Source organism: Psammomys obesus, unplaced genomic scaffold (assembly GCF_907164565.1).
Source record: "Psammomys obesus unplaced genomic scaffold, mPsaObe1.curated_primary_1811, whole genome shotgun sequence".
NCBI lineage: Eukaryota > Metazoa > Chordata > Mammalia > Rodentia > Muridae > Psammomys > Psammomys obesus.
Window position 1 is genome coordinate 13,388,004 of NW_026588752.1, and position 22,748 is coordinate 13,410,751.

The 22,748-nt window shown below is 41.7% G+C and overlaps 1 protein-coding gene across 2 annotated transcripts in view; it reads right to left on the reverse strand.

Annotated features, from left to right (window-relative positions):
* Window positions 1-22,748, reverse strand: part of Tenm2 (teneurin transmembrane protein 2) — a 670,345-nt gene that overhangs the window by 354,366 nt on the left and 293,231 nt on the right. Inside the window, exon 2 of one of the 2 annotated variants that reach the window (XM_055604662.1) lies at window positions 12,732-12,941. The exons of the other annotated variant lie outside the window; for it this stretch is intronic. Coding sequence (XP_055460637.1) covers window positions 12,732-12,941 — 210 coding nt within the window. The remainder of the gene's footprint in view (window positions 1-12,731; window positions 12,942-22,748) is intronic. 2 annotated transcript variants of the gene reach the window in all.

A 22,748-nucleotide genomic window follows, 5' to 3' on the forward strand; every position in this document is an offset into this window, starting at 1 on the left:
AAGCTGGGCTTTTTTCTCTACCTGCGTACCCCATACATACCTCCATCCTTCCCCCCATGTTTTCCTGAGTCTGTATTCACATTAGTCCACATTGGCAGCATTGTGCTTGGATGTGAGACTAAGACATAAGCCATGTATGGAATGATGACAACTTACTTAACACAAACATGCATGAAAAATATACATGCCCTGCTAATCAGACAGACAGACAAACAAAAACCTTCTATTCAAAGTTAATCCTGTTTTATCATTGTCTGTATTGCGCCCTTTGAGACAGGACCTCTCACTGCATCTGTTTGCATTCATGTTTTTGTGGGGTGGCTGACCAGTAAAATCCCAGCCATCTCCTGATTCTGAGCCCCAGTGCTGAGGTTACTGGCCCATTTAGCCATGCTTGATTTTTTTTTTTGTTGTTTGTTTGTTTATTTTTTAAATGTAGGTTCTGGGGATTCAAAGTCAGATCCTAATGCTTGGTTAGTAAGTGCTCTTATCCACTAAGCCTCGAGAGTCATCTTGACTGTGTTTGCTTAAATTTCCATATATTAATATTTTTTTTGGAGACTGTTCTGTTTGGGTCAATTTCTTAATAATAGTGTGCCCATCCTTAGGGAAGCCATGCACTGCCTCTGAGCCCCCATTTTGCTATCTGTAAAGAAGGGATCATGATCAAAATTCACAGCATAATGGTGTCAGTGTACTCCAACAAAGCACTGTGGAGGACACGTGGCCAAGCAAAATTCATCACTTATTCTGGTGATGGAGAGGAACACAGTGGGGTGATGAGTGTTTGAATCACAGTGTGAGCAAAGGTTTATGTGAGGTGATTTCCAGGTTCAAAGGCTCACTCCTCTATTTGGTGTTGGGGGGAGGAGAGAGAGAGAGAGAGAGAGAGAGAGAGAGAGAGAGAGAGAGAGAGAGAGATGGGGCCTTGTGGATGGTCTCAAGAGTTATTCCTCCTCTGTGCTTGTAACTCTCATAGCCTCCTGTCTCTGTGGTGACAGCTGCCATTGAGGTGATGCGGCAAGGGGCCCTTGCCAACCTAGTGATTGTTGACTTCCAAAATAGTGAGCTACATATACCCCTACTCTGTCTAAGTAAGTTTCGAGCATTTTGCCGTAGCAACAAAACTAGGCTAATTGCGACTGTTGACTTTCACCTGCTTGCATTGGGGTGCTGTTCTGAAGCATTACTGTTTTCATGTTATCCTTTTATCTAGCTTCATCAGTCACAGAAGGGACCTTGAGCAGTGTTAGTGTTCAACACTCAACAAATTGATTGTTTGTGTTCAAACAAACAAACAAACAAACAAACAAACAAAGCACCAGATCCAACCTTGACCTATCAGTGTGTGCAGGCCAGTTCCCAATACCATCTAAGCCTCCTGATTAGTAACAACAAGGACGCCATGCTTATTTCAATCCATCAAAGGTTCCCAGGGCTACTTTTGTTTTTCTCAAAGGTTAAGGAGTATATGAGTCCTCATTTAAAAAGACCTTAGAACAATGGATCTCATAGAATCAGCCTTTACAAGTGTTTATTATATGACACCAGAAGCATGGCAATAAAGAAAAATTAAGTTGTGCTATACCAAAATTAAAACCTTTGGCACTTCAAAAACACCATCCACAAAACGAAAAGACAACCCAGGGAATGGAAGAAAATACTTACATCTCAGATAATGTGAAAAGCAACTGAGATCCGGAATATGAAATGAATAACTTTAATAGTAACAACAAAATCAATCAATCTGATTCAAAATTGAGCAAATGTCTTAAATGAACATTTAAATATTTTTATATTTATTTATTTAGTGTTAGTATGTGTGTTTAATGCATGCATGCCTCAGCACAGGTGTGGACGTCAGTGAACAGCCTATAGAAGCCAGCTCTCTTGTTCCACCATGTGGGACCCTGGGATCAAAGTCAGGTTGTCAGTCCTTGCCATAGTGGGACTCCCTGCTAAGCCATCTCCATGGCCCTTCAGTGGATATCTCGCAAAAGAAGATATTCAAATGGCAAAAATGTCCATGAAAGGACTAGGGGCTGTTCTCACAGTCATAGTAGACACCACTTCACAACAACCAGGATGGAAAAAATAGTCCAGAAACGAGTGTTGGGGAAGTAGTAGAGAAACTAAGATCTTTGTGCGTTCCTTGTAGAAATGAAAAATTATGTGGCCACTGTGGAAAACAGCATGCCAACTCATCAAAAGCTTTAAACTCATCACTAGTATGTCTCAGTGATTCTGCCAGTGAGTCAAATCCCCAAAGGAGTTAAAGTTCACACAGGTGATGGCACAGTCATGTTATCTGCAGAACGAGAGGGTGGGCCAATCTGAGTGTCCACTGATGGATATGCGAATAACAAAGTGTGACACACAGAATATCCACACGAGAAATTAATCATCTTAAAAGAAAGGAAACTCAGTCCCATGCTACAGCCAGAATGGAACCTGAAGGCATTAAGCTAAGTGAACTATCAGTCACCCATGAAAGAACAAACATAGCTGGATTCTATTTATATGAGGCCCCCAGAGTGGCCAAACTCAAAGGAAGAAATATAATGATGGCTGCCAGGAGCTAAGGGGGGTTAATGGGTGTCAAACTCTATTTTCAATTCTTTATGTCAATTTAAATCCATGGCAACTGCTTTCAGATATTGATAGAATCCCCAGTATACCCTGGGCTCCAAATCCACTCCACAAGAAGCACACACACCTTGGTCGGGATGGATGAAACTATCCTGGAGATGGATGACTACACATAGCATGAGCACAGAAACTGTGTGCAAAATATGGGGGAAATGATAGCATTCATGATAGGTGTATTTTTATCACGGTTGAGAAGTATGTGCTGGAATTCATATTGGCTGTGTTTGCTGGCACCAGACCTACATAAGATCAAGCCAGCCAAAGCTCCAGCATGGATGGAGGATGGGCTCGTGAAGCGCCCCCCTTTGTTGAGGAGCTTCTGGAAATTGATGGGAGTGGAGATCAGTTTTCTTCAGCAATGGTTCGGTAGATGCCCCTACAGCCACACACATACTGGCAGTAATGAACGGACTCAGCAGGTTTAAAACAGAGCGTATGAAACTGGATGGGGAAAACCCATTATGTGAATCTTTGAAATCCTCAATACTTTTCAAAAAGGATATTGTAAGAAGTGTTCATTTGTTTGGGATGCAGCTCGAGGATCAAACCTGCCCAAGATCCTGGGCTGATCTTTACCACTGCCAAGAAATATTGGTTAAACTAAAAAATAAAATCCCATATTACATATACATGTGGTGCATTTTTATATCTCATAATAATGTATAATTATTAAGTGACAACTGAACTTTTAAGAAACTGAAGAATAAATAATATCAAATACAACCTCTGCTCCAGCTGATTTAAAATCTTTTTTCAAGACATTTAGATGTATTAACATATCATTTAATAATTCATGCCAGCTTCAGGAGCTGCAGACAATACTGTTTTACAGATTTAAAATGTAAGATTATACACTGTTCAATTTTATGGTGCTAGAAAGTATCTGAACTGCAGGTTGAATTTAAGCCATGTGGAGTTCTGAGCCCACACTTTAAAAGGTATACATATCCTTAAATCTTGTTTATCAGATGGGACTGTGCAATTCCCCACCGGAAAAAAATATTTATGTTCTGATTTTAAAAAAATGAGATATTTCTAGCAAAAGACTAGGCTGTATTGCAAAGCGACTATTAAATGTAATACAGGAGGTTGTGCTTTGAATTACATGTGGGCTGTTAAAGGGAATATGCAAAGATACGAAGATCTGGCTAAAAGGGTAAGGGCAGGAAACTGTTAAGGACTACATGCAGTTAGTGGCATCTGCTTTGCCAGGACATCAGTTCTTATGTACCCAGAAGCTGGGGACAGAGATGGAGAGGCAGAAGATACACAAAGCCGATCGACCCTGGGATTTCTGTCAATATCCAGATTATTTGCTGAGGAGAAGCAGTTCTCTGCTGGCTGTCACTTTCCCACTGTGCCTCCAAAGGAATTACCTGTCCATCTTCACTGTGTGCTTTTGGGCGTCGTGGTGCAAAAGCATATCGCCCCACCCTGGCTGCTGGAAATCGGTGGCCTGGCCAACTATTACGTGCACATGTGCTCAAATGCACTTTACAAAAAAGAAAACGAGAGGGAAAAAAATCATCTTTACAACATTGCTGGGCAGGTTGGCAGCACCTAGACCCGAGGGGAACATCTATGCCATCTTGGCATGGGAGAGTTTGCTCTGAAAGATGGGGTAAAGTCTCTAGAACCTGAGGTTCATGCTGGTGGAATTGGGTTTTTCCCCTTGTTGAGGTTACTGCCACCATTTTCCAGCTATGTATTACAGGACTCTAAAACTCCCCTCCTTAACTTATATGGGTAAAACGCAAAGATTTGCACTATACGTCTATATATATCTCAGTTTTGGCACTGGTGAAGCACACAGTACCAAAAGATGGAGATGGAGAAGAAGGGGGGAAGGGAAAGAAAGAAGGTGAGAAAAAGGGAGGAAGAGAGGGGGGAGAAGGAAGGAGAAAGGGAGGGAGTTTGGAAGTCCTCAACTATGATAAAGCTTGGTATAGGTGGGAACATGAAATTTGCAAAAAGAATGCTATGTAAGAAGAAAGCTTAGAGGTCTTTTAAGCCAATGACTAATGATAGGTAGATAAACTCAGGCCTAGAAAGACTGAAAGACTTGAAAAGTCTTACAGACACTGTGAGTCAGGGATAATGTATATAGAAAGGTTGAGTTCTATTTATGAATCAAACTCTAGTCACCTAGGAAATAAGGTCAGCAATCAATAAGCAGAATTTCCTGAAATTAAAAAATCTGCTGTGCAGCAGCAAAAGTCACAATCACCTGAGTGAAAATTAGAAAAAAGAAAATACAAAAAATCAAAAAAACAACAACAACAACAACAAAAAAAAAAAAAACCCCACAAACCTAAAAACAAAACAAAAAACAAAAACAGCAACAGCCTAAGAATGGCTGAAGATCTTTGCTGGCTTTTCATCTAACAGAGGATGTATATCCATCATAAACAAAGAGCACAACACTCTAAATAAAAAGAAATTAAACAAATCTAGTCAATGATAGGGCTAATTATTAAGATAAACAGAGTCTAAAAAAGATGAAACACGAATGGCCAACAAACACACACAAAAAGTCTCAATCTTCCTTGCCACCAGAGAAGTGTAAATCAAAACTACAATGAGATCCTCTTTGACTCTAATCAGAATATCAGTCATTGAGAAAATAAACAACAACAAATGCTAGCAAAGATGTGGACAAAATGTAGTTCTTGTATGCTGCTAGTGAAATAGTCCATCCTCCATAGAAATCAATGTGAAGGTTTCCCAAATGGTTAAGCTAAATTTACTATATTGCCCTGCTTTTCCACACTACACTATTAACACAGAGGACCCCAAGTTACACATCACAGACATATTTGCTTAACAACACTTTTTGCAGTATTATTCACAACAGCTAAACTACAGGGCAGCCTAGATGTCCAAGAAGAGATGAGTGGATACAGAAAATATGGTACATATCCATATACATAGATATTTACTCATAAAGATGAATGAAGTTGTGCTGTTTGCAGAAGAATCGATACAACCAGAAACAATCATATTAAGTGAAGTCTCAGAAAGACAAATATCCTATGTCTTTTTTTTTTCTTTTGTGGTCCCTAGATGTTATATAGTCCTAGACAATCTTGTATAGAAGTAAAAAAAAAAAAATTAAAGTGGAATTGTCTAGAGAATAAGGAAGAGAAATGGGATGGGAAGCAACAGGGGAGGAACAAGAATAGGGGAATATGGGGCAGCAAGAGAAAGAGAAGGTTAGGAAGTATGGGAGTATGTTCAGTATAGTACACATACTCATCTGTAAAAATTACAGGAAAAGAGATGAAGCCAAGTTGTCAAACTTCTGTTTCAAACTTTTCCCCTTACACAGGTGCTCCCCAGCTATGGCAAGCTATGCGTGAAGTGAGAAACACGAAGAGATTGTAGGACCCCTGAACTGGAAAGAGAATCTTCCTGTAAGGGGATGCTGTGGAGTTGCTAAGAACTGGAAATAGAGGGCAGTTTATGATGCATATTTGGTGCTTTCAACCTTTGCAAAACTGTAATTCCTTGCCTCTGATACCAAGCTTCCATCGTCTGTCATATGTGTCAACATGCTGCAGACGTGTTCTGAAGTTAGCATCTGCCACAGAGCAGGTAGAGTAAGGCTCTGCAGCCAGGGAGTTTTCCTGCAATTAGGGTTTAAGGTCCAGGCTCTTTATTTTCCCATTGTGTGAACAGCATTGACAAGTTGTCCAAACTCCTTGTGCCACAGCGTTCTCAGCTATAAAAGGGCTGTGATGATAATTGTTGCTACACGAAATATGGTGGGGACTAAATAAAAGTTCATAATGAAAAGTGCTCATGCGCTCAGAATAATAAGTAGCACCAAGTGAGGAAGGGCTGTGAGCTCATCGCCAAGTCCTGTATGGTCTGCACCTGGGGAAAGAAAGAAAGCTCTCTGTGGCCAGCCCTCTAAACTGCCTAAACTGCCCAGTGGACTCACAGTCCAGGCGTTACAATGAGCCTTATGAGCACAAGAAGACTTGAGAGGTAGCTCAGAAAGGCTGGCCCCAGCACCTCAGGGGTGAGGGGGAAAACCGGAACGCAGTGGTTCAGATAGGAAAAGGTCAGGTTGAGAAAGTGGGGTATATTTGACTCAAGAAAGTGAAAAAAATGTTGAACCGGAAGCCAGCACCTCCCATTTAAGGCTAAGTAACCCTCCCAGGGCTGTCCACTCAGACCTCTTACATTACTATTGCAAATGTGCATAAAAAATGTGACCCAATTTTATCATTTACAGATGATCTATTACTATCTAAAGGCACGTAAAAAAGCAAAAATTGAGAAAATGTAATGTCTTCTGTATATGTAAATGTATGTGTACATAACATATAAATATATTCTATGATGTCTTCTTTCCATAAAGTTCTCCACCATATACAATGAAAAGCAGTAAATATATCAGAGGAATGTGTTTGTAACTGACATTCATCCATTCAATAAATGTTTATTAGACATCAATTATGAATCTGTTACTAGGGCCCAGTGGAGAAGCTAAGGATGGAATGAAGCTAAGAGAAAAAAAAAAGAAGGCAAGAAAATGATAGTTGGGACAAACAGTCATTCCCTAGAGTGACTTTGGGAGACAGAATGGGAGGAGAGGGGAAGAGAAGAAATAAGAAGCAGAGGATGGATAAAGAGGAAGAGGAGGAGGGATATACAATATAAAGTACCTGAATATGGAGTACCTGATAGCCTGATCAGACTTTAATCCTTAATATAAATTACTGTTACTCTAACATTTTCAGGAAATCCTAAATGAAATTAAACTTCAATGGGCGAAAAAACAAGAAAATTCACAACACTTTAAGGATACCTTTCTCCCCCCAAATAGATTTACAAGGAGAAGATATATTTCATTCATCATGGTTTTAAAGATTTGTAGTAGATGTACAAGTATTTTGCCTGCGCGTATGTGTGTGTGTGTGTGTGTGTGTGTGTGTGTGTGTGTGTCTGTTCTATGTTCATTCCTGGTGCCTCTGGAGGTCAGAAGAAGACGTCAGATCCTCTGGAACTGGAGTTCTAGATGGTTATGAGCCATCTTGTGTGTGTTGGGAGCTGAACCTGTGTCCTCTGAAAGAGCAGCCCTAGTGTTCTTTACCACTGAGCCATCTCACTAGTCCTAAAATTTGACTAGTTAAAAAAAAAATCTACTGTCGTGTGTAGCCTTCTCACCCATCCCCAACTCTTTCCATTGATAATGGGAGGGTCCCATGAATGAGACTGTCCTGGTAGGGTGCCTTCCTCGTCATAAATGGATAGTGCCATCAAGACAAATTTATATACCAGTCATCATCTCCTTTCAAGGTTTCAGGCTGTTCTGCATTGGCAGAGTCTGCTCCTTCACATACCAACATCAAATGAGCAGTGACGCTGTGCATCTGTCACCCATGAGATCTGCAGTTCACAAGGTCTGTGGGAAGAATTAGGGGTTGTCATGGATCAAGCCAAATTCTTCCCTTGGAATGTGCAGTCTTTGAGCACTTAAACCATCGATGTTAAGCCGAAAGTACAGTGTAGCTCATCTAGATGGAGGTTACAGCAAATTTGAGGAGGAAATTGCATATGTTTTGTGGGTACTGCCGAGAATTCATTCATCATTTGTGATGTACACAGGACCCTCCCTATGAAAATTCTTTTTCTGGTATAGTAGTGAGAACTACACTGTTTCCTTAAGCTGCTGCTTTCCTTGTCTCTCTTGGTTATTATACCTTGTAATCTGTTTTTCTTTTTGCTTTGGCTGCCAGGAAGCTCAGGCTCAAGTCTTCCATCTGTATTAAATAATACAGATTTTATATGTATGAACAATCATAGTGCTTTTCCCCAAGACTTTCTTGTACATTCTGTGTCATCTAATTACAGTTTTAGAGATTTTAGAGATAACTGTTATGAGAGAAGTTCAAGAGAAAGAAAGAAAAACAGGAAGGAAGAAAGTATAGGGAAGAGAGAACTCTTTTTCTTTTTGATGCTAGGTAAATAAGACAATCATGATAGCTAGGTAAGAGCTTGAAGGTGGCTCAATCTTTATAACACTTGTCTTGCATTCGTAAGTCCTGAGTTCCATGCTCAGAACCCATGTAAAATGTTAGTTGTGGTTGTATGCGTGCCTTTAATCCTGACACTGTGGGAGTGGAAACATATAGATCCCTGGGGTTCAGTGTGCAACCAGCCTAGCCTACTTGGTGAACACCAGGCCAGTGAAAGATCACATGCAAAAAAAGTAAACAAACAAAAACCTGGAGAGTACCTGAGGAATGACAACTGAGGTTGACCTCTGACCTCTACATGTGTGTAAACAGACATGCACACGTATTTCAACCCTTAAACTAAAAAGCCATAAAGAAGCAGGCAAGTACATTTGTAGATCAACATCTGCAGGCTGTACCATGCTGCTGTTGCTTAGAATGAATTAAGCTCTTGCTGCTTTATGAAAGGGCTAGGGCATATCTCATTTGCCCCAGAGCAAAGGCAGACCTCTCCCTTCCATCTTTGGATGGCTTATCTCTGCCGCTGAGGATTTTCTGGGAGGTTCTTGTCAGAACCTCTTGCTTTCGTTTCTAATGTGTAGTGTGATGTTGCTGGTGAGTGTTCCAAACCTCCATAAAGACTCAAGACTCAACTCTCTCTAGGGGAGAGAGGTCTGTCAACTCTTTTGGATGAGCACGTGAGGAATGCCTGCATATCTTATTCCAATGCTGTCAACAAGGTGCAAAGCTGATTTGGTGATTTGAAAGGGAGCCATGTTTTTCCAGATATGGAGCTCTCTACTCTGCTGCTGCCCAGCTCCAGATTTTTTTTTTTAACCCCCAGATGAGTGATTTCATAGGATTTGAATTTACACTGCTCTATTTATTATAAATGGCTTTGGTGCTAACCTGCTCTGACAGAAGGTCAAAAGACAGGGTGAGCCCCAGGTCCGAGCTCAGCTATGGGGAAGCAAATGCTTCAGGAGCTGAATGTATTGGTCCTGGAGCCGTCTCTCCAACTCTACTGTATATCTGTTTGATTGGCATAGTTGGAAGGTTAGAGCAACTTGGTTGCAAAGGCGGTGCGGTTTTAGCACCATGCAGTAAAGAATGCACTATAGGCTAGAGAGGAATGACAGTCGATGCATAAAGGTGAAACCTGGGTGTTGCTTCGAGGAGGTTTTTATGCTCTTGAAAACCATTTTAGTTCCTGTATTTTATGTCCAGTTAGTCTCTTCAAAACAGAAGTGTGGTAGGTATGAAATGTGTTCTGTGACTCTCCTAATGACAGGTTTTGATGGTATCGAATCATTGAAACAATAAGGGGAGAGCAAAAATAATGTTTTCCTTTTGTGAACAGGCTGAGTATGTTGGAAGGTATTTTAACTAAGGGGAAAAAAAAAACAACCAACAACAAAGTCTGAAGTGCCACGTGATCTTAAGATTCCAGTGTCATTGCCAAGGGACCAACTTAAAAATATTTTATGTGATTAACCAGTTAAACTTAACACACCCAAACACAGGGGCCCCGGGCTGGTGCTGACAACACCTGACAAATTCAGCCCCTTTCATCAAACTCAATTGAAAACACTCAGGCACCGCTCTGCACTCTGCATCTTTGGTGTCAAACTCCATTTTCAATCCTTTATGTCAAATTTAAATTCATGGCAACTGCATTCAGATCTTGATAGAAGCCCCAATTTGCCCTGGACCCCAAATCCATTCCACAGAAATATATACACATGCAAGTGCACACACTTCCCCCAGCTGGGCATGCTCTCATTTGAGCTGAGCCGGGGTGATGAACATCGAATGACTACCTGCTTGCCTGAGCTTCAGTGCACCCTCTGGTAAGAGGCTGCTGGAAACAAGGCGACTATTCAATTCACCCCTCTGCTGGAGAAATCCTGTGAGCGTGGCTCTTGTTTGGTATGAAAATGGACCTTCACGCTTTCTGTGGCATTCTCTCCTCTCCGTGAAGCTAAAATCACTATCAGTTTTTTAAGCGAGCTGAACAAACTGGTGTAACTGATGAAAAAAAAAAAAAATTGAATACGTTTGGCTCTAAACACATAGATCTGTTCTGCCCACCCAAATGATGAGCTCTTGATTTCTATACAAAGCCAACAAAAATCCTCTATTGACAACCAACAAGCTGATACACACCCTCGTCCAAAAGGAAAGAAATCGCCCTGCGTGCTTTCACTAAGAAAACATTCTGGATGGCCCAGAGATAAGAGCTGACCTCGCTTATGGAAGTCATCTTTGCTTGGGTATCCATACATGCATAAAAGGATGTCGTTTCTGAAAGCTCATTTTCTCTTTAATAATTGTCTGTTTTTCAAAAGCTATCAGCAGGTGCACATCATTTCAAAAGCCTCTTGTCCTTCATAATACAATATTCATCACGATTACATAGTATGAAATAAAAAGTAGCAAAACACAAGCGAGGGTAGTTCAATTAAATGCAACATAATCTCTGCCACAAAAAAAGAAAAAAAAGAAAAAGAAAAAATAGCGTTGTAGCTAAAATCAGGTTCTGATGAAAGAAAAAAGGGAATATATTTCCACATATTTTTAATTATATAGAATTTCCTCAAACATGATTTTTCATAATATATTCCATTAAGTTAACATCATATTTGAAGAAAGAGCATTTTCCGATTTCATTTTAAGCCTGATTTTGAGCAATTACGGTGTCATTGTTCCACGGTAGAAAGGTTGAATTCATTTACTGTGTGGTTATGTTAGTTATGATTGATGTCTCTTCTCCAAATGATAAACCAATCACCCCGATGATGTAATGTCATTTTAAGAGTGCCATAATCACATTTCTCTCAAACTAGAAGCTCTGATGAGTTCTAATAAAGATTTATGGTAGATTAAAGGCCTTCATAATATCAACAATGGATTGCTCATTTGATGAGATATTTGATTAGATAATTTAAAAAAAAAGAATATGAGTTTGCTAAATATATCGGGTCTGGCTTTGAAGAAGGGCATGGGCCATCATAAGTAACAGTCTATATCGGTCCATTTGCTGAATGAATCATCCTAATATATTTAGGAGGTCCTCTATAATTGCAGAGGTTGAGACCAGTGGTAGCTTATATTCATGGATAGAGCTACAGCACTCTTTGCAGGGAGCATTTTTGGGATGAAAATCTCTCTATTGCTTTTGATGATCTATGTTAATGAACATCATGAGGGGCTAACTCAGGAGGCATTGCCAAAGCTTTGGGTCAAGAGCAGCTAATTAGTGCCATGGCCTCCCCTCGGCACGGATACTGAATCTCTACTCATAAATGCGCCCTCTTCTGCATTTATATGTTTAGGTGAACAGTCTACCAGTTGATGGATTCAAAATGAGGCCCGATTATTGTTGTGCTTGGGGTCAGTTCTATCTAAGACTCAGAGAGTGGGAGTCGAGACACAAAATCTTCAAAAGTGAAGCAGAACCCAGTGTTCAGCGCTTCTGTTCTGTGAACATAAAAACCCAAAGAAGAACTCTGAATTTAGAAGCTGTGTTGATCACAGTGCCTCACAATCAGCTCGTTAAATTCAAGCGATGTGGCACAAGCAGAGGGTCATAGAGAGGTCATACCCCAAACACTTCAGTCTTGGCACGATAATTCAGTATTCATGTCAAGGGAACACATTTTAATCGCAAAACCATATAAAACAAGCAAGGAAGGAGAAGTCAGAAGCCAATGATGAAAACCAGGGGGACTGGGAGGCACACCGATGGGGCATGCGAGGATGAACAGGGTCACTTGACTATGACCAGAATCACAGTAACACAGAATTCAATATTCCAGCTTCTCCCCACACTTCACCTTTGAGCCCTGCGTGCGCTCCCATGTAGCCACAGGCAAATCCCTCCCGCCGAAGGAGGCCCAGAGCCTGTTATGATCAACAAAACCTCTCCAACGGCTGTGACCTTCAACAGCCGTATCTTACAACTAACCGTGCCACAAAAATGACAAATGCGTTTCACCTTGATGCTTCCCACACCGCTGTCTCCCAGCCTTTGTTTCAATAGTTGTCATTTTGCTGGAGACTCACGAATGTCAAGCACAAAACACCACACAGTAAGACACCACAGAGTTTCCTTACCACTGCCGGAGGCTTGCTGGGGCCCTGAGCATGCTCTGAGCAGGTATGAATTGGGGGAGAATTCCTCATCAGGGTTGGTGTCCATGATCTGATGGGAGGTGTTGCTGTCTAGCAATGGCATCTGGCAGCTAACTGGTGGAGGATTATGGGAACTAGGCAGCTGAGCAGATGGGAGGAGGCTAGACGAGGATGTAGGTGGAATGGGACGACCTGGGAAAGAGGACAGAGGGGTCAAAGGTCAGCAATGAGTGTCATGAGAGCATTCTAGGAAAGTTACATTGAAACCAGCTCACAATACAGATATATATATATATATATGTATATAATTTTTTTAATTCAGTGCTCCAGATGTGCTTTTCAGGGCCAGTTTTGATGTTTCCACACCAGCCCAGATGTATGCCACATGTTGTAAGATACGTGATACTTTATGAATATAATTCAGAAAAGGGCATCCATTTTAATGAAATCAGTCCAGAAAAGTCTAGTTCTTTCTGTCTCCTTTGCTATGACCCTAAGTCCTTCTCATTTCTCCCTAAACCATGTTTTTGCTGGTCTCCATATTTCTACTCTTGAGAAATTATCCACCAACTCTACCCTGACTTCATCTCTTCTCCATAGTAGTTGAGACGGTATTTCATAGGTAGAAATCAGGTCTTGTCATCTTTGCACCTTCTGATGGTTTTCCATTGTATGAAAAACGAAGTCTTAAATTCCCCATGATGCTGGGCACGTACTACCTTCTCTGGCTCATAGCTGCTCACCTATCTTCCTTACCCAGAGGGCACCCTTTCCATGCCTGCCCTGGCCCCTTATTCTCCAGTGAACAGAGCATTCTTATATCCTTTACGTGAGCATGACAAACCACTCCTCTTTACATAGATTTTCACTCCCACCTTAATGGACACTTTCCCCTGCTTCTACCACATGGATAATATTCTCAGGACTTTTGCTTCTCCTCAGTAAAGCTCTCCACATTTGCCTGCTTGAAACAATAACTACTTTTTCCAGCCTGGCGGCCTATTTATAAATTTCCTCATAGACCTTATTATTACCTCTTACTCACAATTGTATCCCCAGTGAACAAATAAAGAGGCTACGTTAAGATCAGATCCTTTATCTTGGGGTAGAAGGTGAGAACAGGTGGACCATATTTCCATGCCAGTGAGTTGATCATCTATCGTTATCATGTGGTTTATTTGAACATAATGGCGGAATTCCTACCTATGAGGCAAAATATGGCTACCCCATGCCCTAAAGAACAGCAGTCAAACTGGTAGAGTGGAGCTGCCCTTGGGCAGAGAGGGTCCCTTTCACATCTCTTCCTCACAGCAGCAGGCTCCTGACGCCAACTTCTGAGCAATGTTCTGCATGAACATTCACCAACTGTGCCCTTGTACCAGAGTCATTGTAATTGTTGCCTGTCTTGCCTGTTCATGAGGAAACTAATGAAAAGTAGCCAGGAAGCTGGGATGTGGAGGGAAACATGCAATTAAAAAGAATACTCTGGTTTGGAAAGTGTCTATGCCTGAAGAAGTGTACGTTCCTGAAGAACTACACACATGGAGGTATTTTCAGACATTCTGCTAGATACCAACACCTGCTGCTGCTTTTGTAAATGTATTTCCTGATTTATTATTATTGTTGTTATTATTAAGCACAATACATGGTACTCTAGATGGGTGATTTGGGTTCAACAAATGCATGTGTGACTTTCTGAAGCCTAAGGATTCCGCCATCCAGCCTTCAGAGCTCTCCTGTAGTGAGGAGCCAGAGTGGTTCTGATGATAAAAATCTGGGTGTAGAATGCACTATATTTAGGATAGTATAGAGGCAGAGGAAGGAAATATTTGGCAGGGGTTGGGGTAAAAAGTGAAACGGTGGAATCTTGAACCAGTCTCTGAAGAAAATGCATGTGACTCTTTTGGGAGAGAATAGAAATGAACAGTGGTGATGGGGCATCAAACCACTCTTAGCATGATGCCGTTTGGAGGGACAGAAGTGACACTAGTTAGGGATGTACGATACCCTTAAAGTTTAAATGATTTTTAGATTTAAGACATCATATACCTCCAAGTACGTTTCTGCATGTGTGTGCAGGCACCATAGAAGCCAGAAGAGGGTGTAAGATATCCTGCATCCAATGTAGGTGTTGGGAACCGAACCTGGCTCCTCTCTGCCACTGAAGCATCTCTCAAGCCCTAAAGTTTCAATCTGAAGTTTCTTGCCCAATAATACAACTGAAGTGACAATGAACCCTCTTCACTGTGTCGACAGGTAAATGGAGTTTGCTTTGAAGCATCCAGTACATTCGTGGCTGTTGGAGAGCAGTGTGAGACATAACATTTTTGCCAGGTGCTCTGGACTGAGTGCTATGGAGTTTTCTCAGGATCAATGCTAGCATTTAATCAATAGTTCTCCCATAGACCTTGCAACAACGAAGCTATGGCTGCCACCACTGTAACCGTTATTGCTGACTGCCGAGTATCTAACTGCCACTCCCTGCGCTGACCTGTCTGCTTGCATCATCTCGCTTAATCCTCAAGCAACCTCTTCTATTAGAATGACCGCATAGCCCCATATATGTGAGAACGGAATATTCCCATGTCATAGGCGAGAAAGAGGAAATCAAAAGGGTCAGTTTAACAGTAAGAAAATGTCAAGGGTGGGGCTTAAACTTGGGCTTGTCTTTCCCAAATCCACCCTGCATCTACTCATGCTGCCTGCCCAGAGAGCATGGCAATATTGTAATGAAAATAGTAACAATACATAATGATAATAATAAGTAGTAATGATGATGTTACATAAAGGGTAAGAAATTTTATGCCAGAGATACTTCCATGGTGCCTCCTTCCAATCCCGAGATATCCTTCACATGTCAAGCAGGACACACGTTTGAAAACCACACATAGCAATTATCCAACTGAGTCCAAAGACGTCACTGTCATTTTGCTCCGAAGTTTATAGGGAGGTTGCCCTCCACCCTTCTTCAAGGCTTCTGACTGCAGACAGACCCTGACCAGGCCCTGTAGCTCAGTGCTGACGTCCACTTAGCAGCAGGGCTCAGGTAAGGAGAGATTTTTAAGTCGCAATCAATAGGCTTTAGCGTGTGTGCTACTGAGGCATAGCTGAAACTGGATGTTGAAGAGCAAGGATGGCTGGAAGCCAATTTTTTAAAAATTCCTTTGAGTGACTGAGGTGGAACTAAGGTTCAAGTGCAATTTTCCAGGAGCCTTGATAGGATGGTTGCTGTGAAATCATTCTTTACACGAACTTCTGGGAATTTGGTTCAGCATGAATTCATTTCACATAGTACAGACAACAGACCTTTTTAAAAATATACACAAACACTGAACAGAGCTTTAAAAAAAATACACACAAATACTGAGAATGAAAGAAGAGTCACGACATGGGGAGAGTGTTGGGGTTGCTTCATGTACCATGACTGTGCTTCATAGCATTGTATGGCTCCTCTTAGCACCCCACTCCTCTTAATTCCTTGATTCTGCTTTGACGGCTCATTCCATTCTGCTTGCTGGTAGCTTTTACTACTTGGGAAATTTCAGAATCACTAGATCTGCCCCGAGTCAAACACTTGTGCTGTTCTCTATTTGTTAGGTCATTTGCTAAGTTTGTTCACTTGGGCTGCATATTGCCCCTGAATATTCCAACTGACAGAGACCATCTGTGTACATGCAACCAGGTTCCAGAGCACAGGGGAGAAAGCTGGAACTTACTCGGCTCCCTTTGTGGACTTCGTCTTCTTATGGAAAGCCTTAGTATGGTTGGGCAGCTAACCAGGTGACATGCTCCAGCTTGACTCCCAGGTTACGTATGGCAGAAACTCTTCATTCCCAACCGTTTCTCCAGTTTCTTTTTAAATGAGCATAAAGTCTCCAGCAAATGTGCAGAATGCTACACTGAGCTGATTGTTACAAAGCAAAGAGGTACATGCAATATGTCATTTATTAAACTCCTGTGATCTTGCACATGTGTATGTGCCCAGGGGATCTTCCAAGCTCCCCATGTAAATCAAACTCTGATCATCTGCATGGCTGGATCCCCTGTGACCTTAAGCATTGAGACTAATTTAGTTTTTACTATAACTGTTTTCAGACAAGTAGGATTTTTGTGCTGTTTTCCACTTGTAAAAATTCTGTTATAGCCAGACTAAGTGATTCCATGCAATGTCTGATAGATGGGTCCTGGCTGTTAAAATGCCATGTGGGGAAGGATTCTGGTATACCCTATCTTCCAGTGGGAAGAGAGTGACATCATCAATTAGAAAACTCATAGACATGGATGAGGAGAGGTAGCAGATGTACAGGGCTTATTTGCCATCCATGCTCCAGGCTCTCGGTCTTCACCCACTGCAGTCATCCCTGAAAACTTCATCATACACCATCTGTGGTGGTAGAATATTGCTCCAACTCCCATTGTGTCCATTACGGTGTCATTTTGCTGCTCATACAGATTTAGATTGAGTCTTTGTCCAACAAGTTCAAAAGGCTGCAGTTCTTTCTCATCCTCCCCAAACAATAAATAGTGACCATGAAATTGATGCTCTGCTCGGCCATTTTTAATATATTCACTAATTTATGACAGGGGGTGTGCTAGAGAGCAAATCCCAAACCCACTTAAAACAGCTTGTTCTTTTTCATTGGAAAGATTAATGGTGAACTGATATTAAACTGTTCTGTGTAGGCAATACGTAATTGATTTATGTAGTGATGGGGTGTCCGGATATTTGGTGGAGCACAGACATGTTTAAGACACAGAAAAAAACAAACAAAACAAAACAAAACAAAACCAGGAACAAAGGCATACAAATATAAATCTGACCGTTCGCTCTGATGGTCTTTTGTCATGTTGCTATGACAAAATATCTAATGAAAGCCACTTAAGGAGGGAAGGGTTTATATGTTCTTTTAGTTCAAAGGATGGGAAAGTCATGACAGCAGGAACTTGAGACAGTCTGGAGGCAGAGAGCAAGAACTGCCTCGCTCCTGGACACTACTATCCATAATAGGGAGGTCTTGCCACCTCAAGTACCAGAACTAGAAAGGGCCTCACAAAGCACACCTGGAGCCTTGTCTCCAAGGCAATTCTAGAGCTCTTCAATTTGACAATGGAATTAACCACCACACTCCTTACCAATTCCGCATCCTGTGTGATCTTGGCTTATGCTAAGAACTGAACTAAATATTTCACACACACTTTCTCTTTTAACACTCACAAAATTTAGGAACTAATTATATGTTAATCTCTTTCCCATTCACAGGTAAAGGAAGCTGAGACCAAATATTGCCCATTCACAAGTGCATAGTTATGGTTTGAACCCAAATAGTCTGACCTCAAGCCTTGAATGGTTCATTCTACTATTGTCTACCTCAGAGAAGAGTGCTGGCCATGGAATTTATCCCAAAGGAGGAAACTAACCGTAGGTGAAAACCAGGCTCCTGCAAACAGTCATGGTGATGACTGACACAGAATCTGTGATTTGGAAGGGTGAAAGACATTCTGGAACCAAAACCTGAATATCCCCAGTGACACCATAACTTTAAGGACTTAATAAAAACACTGTTCTCTGTTAAAGTTGAAGGCCTATTTTTGATACAAGCAAAACAGTTTGCTAGAGTTTTTAAACAGCATTAAAGTTTCCTTAATGATGGCTTCCAATTCCTGCTACCTATTTAGATGTCATCAAGTCACCTTCCTTTTCCATAGGAGACTGCGGTTGAATCTAGGAGATTGTGACCTTCAGCATGACTGGAGGCATCTCTCCACCCTGGAAGGATACTGTTTGTGAATGGAGTCAATGAAAGATGACTGGGACATGAAAAGCTGAAGAAAACATTACTGGTTATGTTGGTAGAACATCTGGATTTAGCCAATCCTGAAACACTCCTGCCTCCAAACATTTCGATATACGAATCCATTTATTCTCCATGCTAGCTTCTTTTGTTCCTCCTTTTACCCAACTTTGAGTTTGTTGTTGGCACTTAGAAGAAAAATCAACCACCTGGAAACTTGTCATCAAGGCCCAGAGGGGAAATGACATGGTCAATGCCACACGGTCACTTGGTAGAACTAGAAAGAGAAAAAAAAATGTGTGTGTTCTTTAGTCTGGGTCCCTTCCTGTTCAATACAAGAAATGGAACATAGGGCACCAGAGAAAGTTTTTTTCTCATGGGAGGTAACTAATCTAAGAATGCTGTAGGTGTCAAAGAGGGTGGAAGAGAAGGAGCAGATGGCTGTCCATCTCTTACCAATCAGGCAGGTAGATTGCAATCCCACTGTGCTCAGCACCAGAGAGACACTCAAAGTATCTTCCAACCAACATCAACACTTGCATACACCTTGATTTCAGGTGCCGAATTCCTTGCCTACAGCTTAAATGTTTGTTTAAAGGACAAAGATAATAATGTCCTCCCGCCACGGTATCATGGTGTAGTCCAGACTGACCTTGAATTTAAGATTTTCTTGCATCAGCCTCCCTAGTACACAAATGATCTTCAGAACATAGCTATTTGAATAGGCAGTATTCAAATCATAAAAGCAGAATGCAAAAAAAAATGGTATCTGATAAGTGGAGCATCTCAAAATTAATATATAGGATAGACTTTCATTATATATTTTTAAATTTTACATCAATTATATTATATACTTACACAAATGTATCTCTCTGGTTGCAAATATTTAGTACCTATCTCACGCTACATTCCTTATTCTCCTCTGGAGGACTGTTGCCGCTCCACAGGGGCAATGTGATGACATCCCAAGGTATTTGCTTATGGCAGTAGTGGCTGGAGAATGGACACTGTTAGCATCTAATGGGCAGAGGTCAGGGACACCACTAAGCATCTTACAAGTCCCAGGACAGTCCCTTGTGAGAAGGAATGGCCCATCCTCTCATGCAAAGCCCAGTTAAGCATTTTCAGCAATGGTGCTGAGGCTGAGAAATGCTGCAGTCACACGTGTAATGGCTTGGGTCAGAATACGGAATGTGGTTCTAGTCAGTACTGTATCAGCCCCATTGTTTTGTTTTGTTTTGTTTTGTTTTGTTTTAGTTGATTAGTATTGGACAGATCTGTGAGGTGTGGCTCAGGGGAATAGAACTTACCTAGCACACACAAGCCCCAATGTTTGATTCCAAACCAAAAAGGCGGAGACACGTATGAGGAGCGAAAAACTTTCCGTTGCCCTCATGTAAACACCAAACAAATCAATTTGTGGTATTGGTGGGAATTAAACATGGGAGCGTGTGCATGTTTGAGAAAGGTAACATTTGCCTGGAGTAAGTTTAATTAGTCACCGAGGGGCATATACCGTCTCTGGGAGCCGGGCAAGCCCTGCATGTCATGAGAGAATTAACTGCTTCGACTGAGCAGGAGCCTCAGGGAGAGTGCTAGAGCACAACTCTAGGTTCTCTGCCCTCACCCAAGGAATTTTGATTCTGGCCTCCTAGGTCTCAGTGAGGTGGTACTTTCCAAACAGGGTTTGCTCTATTCTGTATCACCCCGTGGAAAGTTTTTATTTATTTTTTATTTTTTTACAGTGCAAGACCTAATTGCTTGCTTCGCTCACACTTCACTGAGCTCACCAAAGCCTGGTTAAGCATTTTCTTGAAAACAAATTCTTTTCAAAAGGTGGTTCTGGTAAAAACCCTCCCGGTTGCACACGAGCTATTGTATGTAATTTATTGGAAGGATGGCCTGCCTTTGGACTGGCCCCAGTTAAAGGCCTCACGAGGGGGCGCCAGCATGAGCTGCCTTCACAGTCTGGGGCTGTGTGCACTTTGGTGTTGCCACTATATCTCACCAGGCTGTGTGTTTATACATCACACCTCCCAAGCAGCTCTGCACTTTAGGAGCTGTAAGATTCAGATCAGGTTATAGACAGAGGTTAGAGTTCACTTTCAAAATGGCTTTCTGGAATTCTTTCTGCAGTATGCCACGTCTTTCATATGCATGAGGTAAAGCGCAATGAATCCTCGCAGCTGGCTCTTGCGAGGATACAAATATTTCCTAGAGGCAGGGACAATACTTTTTATTAACATGTTATGGATCGACACACACTTCCTTTTAAATGAATTCTTGAAGATTATCGTGTGTGTGTGTGTGTGTGTGTGTGTGTGTGTGTGTGTGTGTGTGTGTAAGTACCTGTGCAGGACAGAAAGGGGCTCCATATCTCCTGGGATGTTGTGAGCTGCCCCATGTACATGCTGGGAACTGAACTCAGATCTTTAGCAAGAACTCCAACTGCTCTTTACTGCTGAGCTACCTTTCCAGCTCCTCAAACAATTCCTGCCCTTAAAATCTATCTGCGACTTCCTTCGCATCTCAAGAATGCAGCAGAAGTATAATTTGTTGATATGTAGTGCCACTTGACAGAATGTTCTGTGAGGATGGGCATCTGCCTTGTCTACATAGAGCCACTGGACACTTCACGTGAGGCTAGCATGACTAGGAACTAGACATGCTAACTGACATATTTAAGTAGTTCCCAGGGCCGGTGCCCACCATACCGAACAGTACAGTATAGACAGCGTGCTATGAATTGGATCTTAAATGTCCCACCAAAGGCCCATATAACAAAACCTTGGCCCTTGATGTGGAATTATTGAGAGAGGCTGGATTAGCTGAAGGGTGGGGCCTACTAGGAGGCTTTTGGGTCACTGGGGTGTGCCCGTGTAGAATATTGTGGCACTTGGATTTACTCCCATGAGAGTTTAGCTCCATCCTGGACTCTAATCATGTCATGCTGCCTTAGCACAGGCCCAAATAAGAGAGGGAATGCAAGGATAGACAGAAACCTTACAGACTGTAAGACAAAGCAAACAGCTTCTCTTTATAAGGTGACGGTATCAGGCATTGGTTGCAGAATCAGAAAGATGTCTAATGTATTATGGTTCTGGATTTCCTGTTACTGGCATCTCTCCCTTTGGTCTCTCCATACAAAAACCAATCTACCTCTGGGTGCATAAGCTTGCACAGGCTGCACATCTTAATTTTCCCAAGACTACTCATCACTTAAGCAGCACTGTTCTATTTCATAATTAATTAATTAATTGTGTGTGTGTGTGTGTGTGTGTGTGTGTGTGTGTGTCACACGGGAGGCACATGCATGTGGAAGTTGTCTGTGGCAGGCAGAGGACAACTTTTAAGAGTAAGTTCTCTCCTTCCATCATGTGGGTCCCAGGGGGTGAACTCAGGTCATCAGGCTTGACAGCAAGAACCTTTTCTCACTGAGCCCTCTCAGGCCTCCTCGTTCAAATGCTTGCACAGAGCTCACTCATTACTTACGTCCTACCCAAAGCAAGGCATTAAGGAATCGTCTATATCCTTCCTTCTGTTCCTCCCTATTCATACAACACCTTTCTTCTCATCAGTGGCCTCCATATCCACCCAAAAACTTCTTTAGAGACTCTGATCATGGGCTTCCTTTTTTCCGGATACTTCTATTATTGTTCTTGCAACACATTAGCTTATTTATCCTCCCAATGCCTGGTCTTTAATGAGACCATGAGTGACGCTGAACAGAGACAGTGGACGATGCTTTTTGTATCCTAGTGCCCAGGCTAAAGCTGTCCACAGTAAATCACACCGTGATTGCTCAATTATAACACTTCATTCCTCAAAACCTTAACGGATTTATGTCTATGTTCTTGGCACTGACTTCACTGTTGGATACCGTAGCTATTTGTCTTTGGTTTTAGGCACTTAAAAAGAAGGAAGTTTATTTATTACAATACTGTGGGCATGGCAGTAACAGCGTTGACTCTGGTTTTAAATAAAAGTTGCTTATTTAAAACCGAGTGGCTTAGAACCTCAAGCCACTACCTCATATGGCTGTTGCAGTCACCTTCTAAGCAGACTGTCTCAACAACATGGAGAAGACAAGGGACACACTGAGCATTATCCCTGACCTGCCTGAAGCAATTCAACATTATCACTGTCAAGGCAGTTAGTGGGAGGAAGAGTTCCTCAGAAAGACTTAACTATCCCTATGTCCATGATG